The following is a 12,805-nucleotide window of genomic DNA, read 5'->3' as shown; positions in this document are numbered from 1 at the left end:
ACATTTTAGCTGGGGAAGTTTCTGAAATTTGGGTGATTTCACACGGAACGACCCTTAAGTGACGCTAGTGAAAATTGTACGCCTGAACGTTTGTACGAACTGTCAAACTTGCGCCACTTCCTATGCAACGAGCTGGCGAAACCCTACAGAAGATCTTCAAACATCTCTTTATCTTGCATGAATGTGCTCAGATGAGCACTGGGAGGAAAAGAAACTCTATTAGTTGCAAGGCAAAGATAATCCCTGCATCTCCACCATCCATCTGTCCAGAAAGATCACACCAAGTCTAGGTTCCTCTTCATCGATGAGGTCCTCATCAGGTAAGTTGTGTCCTGCAGGTGATCTGTCCTCATAACATAAGTCCTCTGGTCTCGCTGTCCCTCCAGAGGGATCCCCGGCGGCCAGTTCGGCCTGTAGTTTGACGTCACAACGTCAGAAACGTGTACAGGCAGGTCGGATGAGTTGTTCTGAACGGGTTCAGATAGTAAAGGAGTACGTTCTCCAGTTAAACCTTCTGAATCCTGGGAAGGGACTGGAGAACTTTGACCAGTGTCATGCTGGAACAAACGGTCATGAAACTGCAGCTCACCATTTTCAGCCGGTCTAACCGGTACCACCAGTGGCCCGCTGCTGTTTTCAGTGTGGCCTATTAAAACTGACTCTGACTCTGGACCGAATGAATCCAAGCTGGTTTCATCTGTCGTGTCATCGGATGATAGTTCGATGGAGATCTGGCCGGGCAAACACGTGCTGTAGTGCACAGAAGACCCTGGGCTGTTCTGGACCGGGACGTCCGGTTGATTGCGTGTCCACTCATGGTCACAGTGCTCCTGGGATGCATAAGAAGCCTCATTACCCATGATCTCTGAGTTCCGTGGCGCAAAAACAGCCTGCAGTTCGAGCTTCTCATCAAATCCGGACCACACTTCCACTTTAGATGTGTCATCCCGGGAATCTGAATAAAACGCAAGACTGCTGATCTTTTGCAGGATCTGTTTTACATAGAGAGGAGAGAGCTTCATCATTTAGTCTGTTAGGTGACAAGGTTTCAAAAGATGCTGTTTATTTCATTAAAATTAAAATGATCTATATTTCTTATGTTTAGCTACTGTTTCATCTTCTTTGAGTTTTATGCAGTTTTTCCAAAGTTTGAACTGAATCGTAGCCTATCAGGTATTTAGAATATATATTTATATTTTTAAGTAAATTCTTGGGACACCAGTCTATACCAGGAAACTGAGACGTTAGGTCAGTTTAATCACTTTTAACTGAGTTGATGAAAAGCTAATAATCATTTTAAAATAAAAACCATTCAAATAAAACACTTACTGAAAACCATTTAAATCATAAAAATGTAAAATTTAAATAAATAAACCATCTTAAAATTAAAATCAAAATAAAACACTTACTAAAATCAACTGAATCATAAAATATCACATTAAAATAAATCATCTTAAAACAAAAGCAATCAAAATATAACACTCAAAAATCAATTACAAATTAAGATATTGTAAAATAAAAACAATCAAAATAAAACACTTTAAACAACAAATTAAATAAATCATAAAATGTAAAATCTAAATAAATCATTTAAAAACAATCAAAATAAAACACCTATTAAAAGTCCATTAAATCAGATTTTTTTTAAATTTAAGTAAAGTATTTAAAAAATAAAAATAAAATTTTAAATAAAATAAAACCTAAATAAAAAATAAAATGTAATTGATTAAAACTCAATTAAATCAGAAATATGTCAAATTAAAACATATCATTGCAATCAAAACACTACAAACTAATTAAATCATAAAATGTAAAAAAAATAAAAAAAATAAAAAACTAAACACTTACTAAAAACTAATTAAATTAGAAAAATGTAAAATTAAAATAAATCATTTTAAAATAAAACATGCTAACAATTAATTAAACCCTAATAAATAAATAAATAAAACACTAAAAAAGTCAGTGGTTAATGCATGTCATGTGACCATTAACCAAATGTGCAAATGTGTTGTTAAACTATTGAAATATTTACTCAGAGGACACTTCAAGAACACATTGATTCCAGATTCTATGTATTTGAAACAGAATGAAGCAGAATTGATTCATCAAACGAGTCGTAGTCCATGGGGAAGTGTAAAAGTGAAAGACGTTTTGTCAATGAAGTCCAATATTGACTTGATTAATCAACATGAGGTTACGCAAGAACCCAAACTGAGCCAATTTACTGAGCAAACATCAACATGCATGATTTATCTTTTCACATCACAAACGGATAAGACTTTTAAAAAAAGTAATATCTCAAATTCCAAAACAGGGTAAATAATCCATGAAAACGCTGAAGTGCTCTAAGGAAAATCCGTGTCTGTTGGTCTGGCAGCAGATGTTTGTGCTTACCATAATCGACATGATAAACTCATTTTGTGTTGCCAAGAGCAATGTGCAGATAAGACGCATTCCTTCAGGAGCTTATGAAAAACGTGACGCTCTTGTCAAACAGGACTTTTCACTGCCAGTAAGACGGGAGTCGATTCCAAGTATGTTTTCAAGTATGTTCACCTGGAATTTCCCACAGCTAATATGACACAATCACTTACCAGCGCTTCCGGTAAGGAGGGCTTTATCTTCACAGACAGCTGGCAAAGCATGATGAGTAGGATGATCAGCAGCAGCAGAGCCAGCAGACCAGGCCATATTAATATATGGAACCAGGAATTAGGTGCTGAAAGACACAGAAATTACAGATGAATATGAAGTTCAGTCTAGTGTCACTTACAAAATCTTCTGGCAATCGTATATAATGCTGTGAACACACCGTGAAAAAGGGTTTTATTTAATTTCAGCAACTTTGTCTCAATTGCTATCATAACTTTGCATTATACATACTGGCCATTCTTTAAAAAAAAAAAAAAAAAAAAAAATTAATTATTTGTTGGTAATTGTAAATAATGCACATTTTCTGTTATGTTATAGTAAACACTGTGAAATATGTTATAATTTAATTTCAACAACTTTGTCTCAAATGAGACAAAGTTCGACCTTATTTTAAAGTTCGACATTATTTTACATTATACTGGCCATTTAGGTAAAGTAAAGTAAAGTAAAGTAAAGTAAAAATCTAATAAAATCAATCAATCAGTAAAAAAGAATGAATGAATGAGTGAGTGAGTGAGTGAGTGAATAAATGAATAAAAAAAGGTAACACTTTATTTCGATAGTCCACTTTAGACATTCTACTAAAAGTAAATAACATTACAACTACATGTCAACTAGCAGTTAGTAGAGTATTAGTAGACTGTGTTTAATATCGTCTAACACTTTCTTTGTCAACTTATTCTACTAACCCTAAACCTACCCCACAAAACTCTCAACGGAAAAGACCTGAAGTAAAGAAGCAAAGAGAATAAGGTGATGAGACAAGATGGATTTTCTCCTCATGGTGTAAAGAGAAGCAGCTGGCATGTAAGCCAGAGCAGTGGCAGAATGCAGTGGCAAAAGAAGCAGCAAAAAGCAGTGGTGGCAAAAAGCATGGCTAAACGCAAAATTTATTGGTGTCCTGAATTTTTAAACTCGGCTGTTGGACACATCCCAAATGGTGTCTTGACCAATTTGACATTGTCTTAGCTCGGGGTGTTACTATGTTTCTCCTCCCAATACATAAATCAACATGTTATCTTATTAGTCACATGGTCCGAATTTTCCCGCTCTTGCAGAGTAATTTGAACATGATTTCTATAACAAGAATGTAATATATTTGACACAGAATTGATGGATAGAAAAGTTTTAAGCATAGATTTTCAAGCATGTGCATACCAAACACAGCTATAAACCTATGAACTATTCAATAGTTATTCAAAAGACATACACAATGAGCAGGGGCGATTCTAGGATTTTCATTTTAGGGGTGCTCAGCCCCAATGAGGGTATAATAATAATAATATAAAAATTATAATAAAAAATGTTTGACTAATAGGGTAGGGTGGTATACTAAACTTATTGCAGTATTCCACTGTATTGCATAGATGGCTATAACATCTGAGTAATGAATAAGCCAAATACAAGTCTTCCTGATCTCTCTCTCACACACCTGTTTACTGTAGTTACAGACACAACATTTTACTATTTGCTTTTCTAGTACAACCCTCTTTCTTTAGCTCAAGTATCAGCTCAACCTTTAGCTCAAGCTCTTTGCACATTCACTGTAATATTTATTATATTAAAAGTAAAATGTTCAAATGAAAATGGCAACATGATCGTTTCATAAAGTATGCATTCATGTAAGAGTATAATTTTCACTGGAGGATACAGCTGTAGTGTGATGAGGGAACACAGCGAAAACTTTACAGTAGATGGGGAACCGATTGCTCCCCCGTGATATTTTGTAAACTGTATTTATGACAAAGAGCTGCACAGATGCAGATATTATAACAATCAATCGATAAACACACACCTTGTCCTCTGTTTCTCGCTCTGCAGATTGAAGAACGCGCTGAAAGACGGGGAGGAGCCTGCCGCTGTTTTCATATGAAATTTAAAGGGGACTGAGGCTATAACCCCCCCCCTAAAAATGGCCCAGCGACGCCCATATCTAACGCTACATTTAACATGAAATATAATGGGTTACACTTTATTTCGATAGTCCACTTTAGACATTCTATTAACAGTAAGTAACTTTGCAGCTACATGTCAACTAGCAGTTAGTAGAGTATTAGTAGACTGTCTGCTTAATATCTTCTAACACTTTCTTTGTCAACTTATTCTACTAACCCTAAACCTACCCTAACAGTCTACTCTGAGAGTTAGTAGACGTGTAGTTGCAAATTAATGAGAATTAGTTGACATGTAGTTACAAAGTTAATTATAGTTAGTAGAATGTCTAAAGTGGACTATCGAAATAAAGTGTAACCTAAAAAAATAGTTGACAATTGTATATAATCCACATTTTCAGTTATATAATAGTAAACACTGTGAAATAGGTTATCATTTAATTTCAACAACTTTGTCTCAAATGCTATCATTATTTTGCATTATACTGGCCATTAAAGTAAAGTAAAGTAAAGTAAAGTAAAAAATAAAATCATATCAAATCAAATCAATCAATCAGTAAAAAAAGAATGAATGAATGAATGAATGAATGAGTGAGTGAATGAGTGAATAAATAAATAAACAAATAAATAAATAAATAGTTGACAATTGTAAATAATCCACATTTTCTGTTATATAACAGTAAACACCGAAATAGGTTATCATTTAATTTCAGCAACTTTGTCTCATTTGCTATAATTATTTTGAAGTACATATACTTGCCATTTATTAAAAAAAATAAAACACACTATTAATAAAAAATAACTAAGTAAAAAAAGAAATAAAAATTAGTAAATAAAAACCAAATAAGCAAATTAATTAAGAGAATGAATGAATGAATGAATGAATGAATCAATCAATCAATCAATGAATCAATGAATCAATCAATCAATCAAATTAATAAATACATTTAAAAATTTATAAAATAAGTAAACAAATAAATAATAAGTAAAAAAATAAAAATGAATAAATTAATGAATAAATGAATAGTTGCCAATGGTATATAGTGCACATTTTCTATTACATAATAGTAACAGAAAATGACTGTCTCATTTGCTATAATTATTTTGCATTCTATATACTGGCCATTAATGTCTTAAAAAAAAAAATAAATAAAATAAATGAATAAATAGTTGACAATTGTAAATAATCCACATTTTCTGTTATATAATAGTAAACACCGAAATAGGTTATCATTTAATTTCAGCATCTTTGTCTCATTTGCTATAATTATTTTGAAGTACATATACTTGCCATTTATTAAAAAAAATAAAACACACTATTAATAAAAAATAACTAAGTAAAAAAAAGAAATAAAAATTAGTAAATAAAAACCAAATAAGCTAATTAATTAAGAGAATGAATGAATGAATCAATGAATCAATGAATCAATCAATCAATCAATCAATCAAATTAATAAATAAATTTACAAATTAATAAAATAAGTAAACAAATAAATAATAAGTAAAAAAATAAAAATTAATAAATGAATGAATAAATGAATAGTTGCCAATGGTATATAGTGCACATTTTCTATTACATAATAGTAACAGAAAATGACTGTCTCATTTGCTATCATTATTTTGCATTCTATATACTAGCCATTAATGTCTAAAAAAATAAAAAAATAAAATAAATGAATAAAATATAGATAAAAAATAAATAAGCAAAAAAAAAATAAGCATAAAAATGAATGAATGAATAAATAAAACAATAAATATGTGTAAATTGTAGATTTAATTAGGGTATTAATGAAGGGAAACAATAAAACATTGAAAACATGAACCGTTTTCCTAAATGACGGGTGTTCAGATTCAGTCAGTGGAGTGAGGACTAGTTTTCTACACGAGCACAAACTGTGAATCACCTGAGACAGTCACACAAAAGGAGGCGTTTTCACTGGGACTGGACCGACCGGGATGTGTGAGCGTATATAACACATCACCACAGTACTGCTCGTCTGTTTCCACAAGCCAAATAAACACTGAGCGAGACGTGTCCTCAAATACCTTCAAAAAGACATAACACAGACGTTTAGTTGAACGAGAGGGGACAATACGGAGAGAGCAACTAATAATAATGGAACTGGATATATACAGCTGAAGGAGAATCAGGAATAATAACCTTTCCCGCCAATGATTCAGGATGTGTCAGGCGAACTGTGTACTTAACGGAGGGCCTCTGGAAACCTTTTCCCCAAAAGCTGATATTCTCAATAGAGCAGCTCCAAGCGGTCATCTGCGGCAAAACCGTCACATTCAGATGGGTTTGGTTTGACGTTACTGACAGCTGTGGTGCTGCAAAAGTGGCTGAAACGAGTGAAACAGAACAGATACAGAGAGACAGATGAGACACAACAGATTTTGAGAAACCATAAAGTAAAACTTGGCTCCTCTACGCTCTCTCAAATTTTGAGATTTTGGAGGCGGGGATCAAGTGTCAGATGTCTCCGCTCCTGTGACTGGTCAGCTGCGCCAACAGAAGTTCAAAATGCTTGATCGTCCCGTGATTCACGTAGACTTCAGATAGTTCCAGGAAGTTCATAGAAGGCCATTGAAATACTGAGTTATAGAGAACTGCGGTTTTTGGTAATTAGTGGACAATGTAGTATGTACATGTAGATCAATGTTGTTTTTAAAAGATAAAATCTGCTAATATTTGAGGATTAATGTGGTCAAATACCCTTACCTGCCTTTAGGCTAAAGTTATCTTGGTTAAAGACCATGATTGCTGTTGTTTTGAAATATATGCATTTTTATGTTCTTAAACTTGCATGTTATTCAAGTGCAATCACACACCGCGGCCTTGAGTGAGCGGAGGCCGCGGGGCCTAGAGTGAGCGGCTCTAGGCATGACGAAGCGGATATCGTCCTCTTTTGGAAGGCCAGCGAAACACACAGCGCCTTCACAGACATGGTGGTCCCCAACAACAAAACTACAGCAAGAATAAAAGTTACGCCTTCTTTTTTTGCGTGAACATTTGGGCGGCGTTATGCAAATCTTCCCACATAGTGACGTAGACATGTGGGGGCGTGTTAGAACGAGGCGTTTTAGGTAGGCGTGGTTGACTCTTAACTTTATAAAGAATATCTCTTTGGGTTTGAGACTTTAGTCTTTGCAACTTTACAGATCTTCTTTATGCACCAAGAGCTGCATCAAGAGATATTGAAATCGCATCATATGACCCCTTTAATGTTCATTGTGGTGTCACTAATCTCATGGTAACTGAGGGCCTAATTAATCTTAATGACACGGTGTTTAGTGTGTTGTCTTAGAAAAATCATCCTAAAGAAGTGAATTTTAAGATTAAATTAAATGAAAATTCATCTTCTTTAATGTTTTCGATTCTTGTGCACCCCCTCAATTATTAATATATAACTATATTCAAATTTAAAACATTGTTTTTACACATTCAATTTTATGTATGTTGACTTTTGTTATGCACTTATTTACAGCAATGGATTGATATAGTGTATAGTCTTGTATACTATACACTATACTTGTATAGTCTCCACTATGGTTTGCTGTGCTGCATGGGAATGCTCCAGTCACTCACAGAAATTAGTATGCATGTATGGTTTCCTGAATGACGCAGAGAGGAGGAAAAAAATGATGCATCAAGTTTGATTCAATTCACATTTATTTATATAACACTTTTTATTATACACAATGTTTCAAAGCAGCTTTACAGAAAATTGGGCAGTTTTGAATGTTTATTCAGAGTTGGCATCATCTGAAGTCCTCTCAAGGGTTGGCGTCATCTCTTCTCAGGTGCTGGTCATCTGAAGTCTTTGTTAGTGGCTGGATAAGTCTGCAGGAGCAATCTAAATATAGCTATAGATTAAAACTACAAAATGATGTAACCATACTTGGGAATTTACACTTTTTCACAAAGACACAAAGAACAGGGAAAGACTTGCAAAACCCAGTGAGCTGAGCCTCATTGTGAGTGTGATGTCTCATTACAGGAATCTTCTGGTGGTTCTTGTTCTGAAAGCAAGATAGAGAAGGGAAAAACACAGGAGAAACGGTTAAGTGATGCTTCATCACATATCAGTCCTGTGGCATCACTGCTCCTCCACCACACTGTGCTTCTACAGCTAAGACATTTAAGTATAAAATACAGTAATAAAGTACAGCTTTACGGTGATTACTCCTATAATACAGTAGTGGTATATAATACATTTTTGGGTAATTTAGCCTAGTATGAATCTGAATTGAAAACTGCTCTCCTATTTTAAACCTTTTTCATTCTCACTTAGGTGCATCAGCTTCCTTTGCAATCAATCCAATTCTACCATTTAATTCCCCACCCTGCAAAAATCACATTTAAAAGCCTTAATTACACAACAATGGATGAAACTGCATTAAGAGAATGAATAACGTCCTCTAAATCTACTAATTAAGTGGGCAATAATCTACTAGAATGTTTTTATGCACAAGGTAATTTGATTCGCTGTGCTGATAATATACAGTTTTATTCTGTAAATGTCTTACCTTTTAAAAGTTCATCACAGCGGACTCTTTTGCTGCATCTCTACAGCTCTGATAGTATTTGGCGCGAACTTCCGGGAACTATTGAGAGGCTCCATGATCCGCCATTTCTGTAAAAAACTTGTCCATTGGAGTGAATGGAGATGATGCGACTCTCTCTCTCAATGGCTCTGAATAGACTATTCCTTATGTTTCATACCTGTTCCTTATATTTTAAAGCAAAGATGTATTGGTGTTGCCATGTTGTTTGTACATGATTAATAAAAACATAAAAAACTATTCCTTGGTTCATGACTTAACAATTGCTGTTGAAAGTGACCAATCACAGAAACGGAAACATCTGACACTTGCTCCCCGCCTCCAAAGTCTCAAAAGTCAATTTGACGTGCGTTGAGGGGTTGAGCAGTTGAGAGGGCGTAGAGCACATAGATATGTGTAGGTAGATGCCTCATTCGATAGCTCCAAGCACATAGACGCGTCTGCCATCTTTAACGGTCAACTTGACGTCATTCACCATAATAATCAATGAATATTCGAAGGCACCACAATCCTGCACAGCCGATGGTTGTAAAAACCGCCGGGATTGAAATTCCCGAAGAAACAGGACAACCTTTCACAGGTGAGAATGCAAGAGAGGGGCGGAACCATAGATGTGTAAGGACTGTGGCATCTTCGAATATTCATTGATTATTATGGTAAATGATGTCAAGTTGACCCTTCCAATATGGCGGACGGCTTACAAATAGCAGCCCATAGAAACAGTCGCTAATGAGGCATCTGTGTATACATATCTATGGTAGAGCAGGTCAAGCAAGCCGTTTTCACGAGAGCGCATTTTTTGCGTGCGGATAATGTTCTGCGCTCGCAGTGCAGAAATGCTCCCTTGCAAGTGCGGTTTTTAAGTGTGCTACTTTTGAAACGGTTTAATCGCCATACAAGTCAGCAGTTGATCATTATTGAGAGTCAAAAAAAGGAAATCAAGGAACACAAAATTAACACCGTAGCTCCTGACGATATATTGAGGTCTTATGAAGCGAAATGATCAGTTTATGCAAGAAACTGAACATTATTTACTACATTATCACCTGTAATCCAGAGCCTCAGGCGAACAGGAAATCTGATTCTTTTCTGTGAACTGCATGGTTCTTTTGGACAGTTCATTTCAGTTAATTTGCGTAATCATGCAATGACGTAACGTATACACGATTATATTATTAAAGCACCCAATAATGATGTGAAATGTTTTACATGTCTAAAGCATATAAAGTGAATTAACTAGTCTTCATCAGCTCATCTGTTTACATAAACAATGAGAAACCATAAAATCTTTCATTTCACACCTTCATCAAGTGTTCAGTTCACGCATGCTCATATCAGCAGCTCATCGGTCTTCGGTCTGAGTCGAACGGTTTTCTCAGTTCAGTGACTGCTGGAGGAACTGGAATGATTCATTCATCATAGGATCAGATACGTCTCTATTTCGGCTCATTTCCAGTCAGAAATGCGAGTCTGAAAGCGAGTTTGATCTGATTTGAACTGGTTCAATCCAGTTAATTAAAAAGAATGATTCGTTTGTGAACGGGACATCACTCCGGACCGTTCGCCTGAGGCTCTGGATTACAGGTGATAATGTAGTAAATAATGTTCAGTTTCTTGCACAGACTGATCGTTTCGCTTCATAAGACCTCAGTATATCGTCAGGAGTCACAGGGATTCATTGTGTGTTGCCTGATATGATTTTTTGACTCTTAAAATGCCGGTAGCCATTGACTTGCATTTTATGAATCACCAAGCACCACGGTTTCAGCTAAAAATCTTCTTTCAAAATCTCTGTTCTACTGAAGAAGAAAGTCATCTACATCTTGGATGACCTGAGAGTGAGTAAATTAACAGCTAATTTTCATTTTTGGTGAACTTGATCTCAAATTTGAGCTAAAGAAAGAAGTCCAAAATAACTTACTTTGCCAAAACGGCTTGAACATCACCTCAGCCAGGCACTGTCCACTGGCGCTGACCTTGGCATGATATTTAGAGGTCACATCGCTCATCACATGGGTCATCACATCCGTCATGTCACAAACAGGAGTGGAGATGTTCTGGCACCACGTCACCGGTTCATACGGTTTCCCATAACTGCAAAAGAACAGAGCTCAGTCAGAAGAACGACACAGACACTCAAGAACAACTTCCAGACTCTATGAATCATCACCCATTTAATGTTTAACTCATTTGGTTTAATTATAGTCACAGTGAGTGCACACAGAAACTCTTTTAAATTGACCAGACTAACCAGATTCTAACTATACTAGTTCTCCTGCTCTTCATGTGGTATATCATTACACACCCTGTTTACTGTGTGCATATATCATATCATGTGTTACATCTGCACGTTCATTGTTATCTTTGGAACAACTCATCAAGTCATAAATACAGTCATACCCATATCAAGTCATAAAGTCAATAAATGCAAATTCTCTGTGTAATTACCTTAATCACGAGTTTGTAATGCGCAAAAACGGTTTGTTTTTGTTGAACTTGTTCAATTACATGTAAAAATATAAATGGTAGCCATTTCAACAATAAAAAGCAGCTAACTAGCAACTGCTACAATACACACACACACACACACACACACACACACTGTACTACTGAATAACTGAGCAAAAACACAAAACAAAGAGCAGCTCAAAACAGCTCAAAAGCTCCTATATGAACCGATGGGTGGAGAGGTTAAGAGGTTGGACTGATGTGGGATTATCTGGAGCTTCTGACGCTTTCCTCTCTCATCCCGTCATCCGTCTGTCTGCCACACTGACCCTCCCAGCATGCACTGCTGCTCCCTCCGTTCCCATCACATTTATTTCCCCCCATCAGTTTCTCTGTAAAGCGTAACTGTGACTGGTGCGGAAGATTCGGTGCCAAGGCCAGAAAGGGCCGGCAACATTTCGCAGACGCAGCTTCTTCCTGCTGCTTTCTAATTGCAGTTCAGAGTTTGACAGCCGGCTGACCACAGCGCGTCCTTCACCAAAGTCACGAGTCACAGACTTCACAGTGTTATTCACAGAAAACCGAAGGACTGAGAGGAAAGCATTAAACCCATGGCCAACTGATTTATTATATATTTTAAACGCTACTAATTATTTCAGATGTTTTTTTTTAAATGATAATATCATGTGAACGGGTATGACATTAGCATGAAAAATACAGGTGCTGGACGAATGGAAAGATAGAAAATAAAGAGAAGGAAAATCAGAGGCAATGTACTGTGTCGAATGTGTGCGTTTTCTTCAACTTCAGTGCTTTGTGTTTTTCTTATAATAAATTGCTCTCGTTAATCCAAAGTACTGTGTCAAAGCCCTATTAATTCTCTCAGTAGCGCTCGGCAGTGTTACTGTACCAAAATCTTCTATGGTGTGAAAAAATGTATGTTGTTTATCACAATATAGTCATTTTAGTAGGAAAAACTGAAAAAAAAAGAAGAATCAACATTAAAAATATTATTGCTATTGCATATATTAAAATATGCATGGATAATTATGTATATTATTATTAATACTATTATTATTATTTACATATGTACAAACACGTATGCAATTGATATTTTAGTATATGTAATAATATATATATAATATAAATATAATACATAAACTACACTAAAATATACTGTATGTAATAGAATATTAATATGATAATGTCATATATGTTATATATTTTTTGATTAATTAATATAT

The 12,805-nt window shown here is 35.3% G+C and overlaps 1 protein-coding gene across 1 annotated transcript in view; it reads right to left on the bottom strand.

Annotated features, from left to right (window-relative positions):
* Positions 1–275: 275 nt before the first annotated feature.
* Positions 276–12,805, bottom strand: part of LOC107729797 (uncharacterized) — a 15,106-nt gene continuing 2,576 nt past the window's right edge. The window contains exons 3-7 of the mRNA XM_016540499.1: positions 11,035–11,207; positions 6,706–6,890; positions 6,449–6,590; positions 2,595–2,719; positions 276–992 (exon numbers count right to left, since the gene is read on the bottom strand). Of these exons, the coding sequence (XP_016395985.1) occupies positions 276–992; positions 2,595–2,719; positions 6,449–6,590; positions 6,706–6,890; positions 11,035–11,207 (1,342 nt within the window). The remainder of the gene's footprint in view (positions 993–2,594; positions 2,720–6,448; positions 6,591–6,705; positions 6,891–11,034; positions 11,208–12,805) is intronic.

Source organism: Sinocyclocheilus rhinocerous, unplaced genomic scaffold, assembly GCF_001515625.1.
Source record: "Sinocyclocheilus rhinocerous isolate Xijiao unplaced genomic scaffold, SAMN03320098_v1.1 scaffold1510, whole genome shotgun sequence".
Lineage (NCBI taxonomy): Eukaryota > Metazoa > Chordata > Actinopteri > Cypriniformes > Cyprinidae > Sinocyclocheilus > Sinocyclocheilus rhinocerous.
This window is presented reverse-complemented; position numbering and strand designations above follow the sequence as displayed.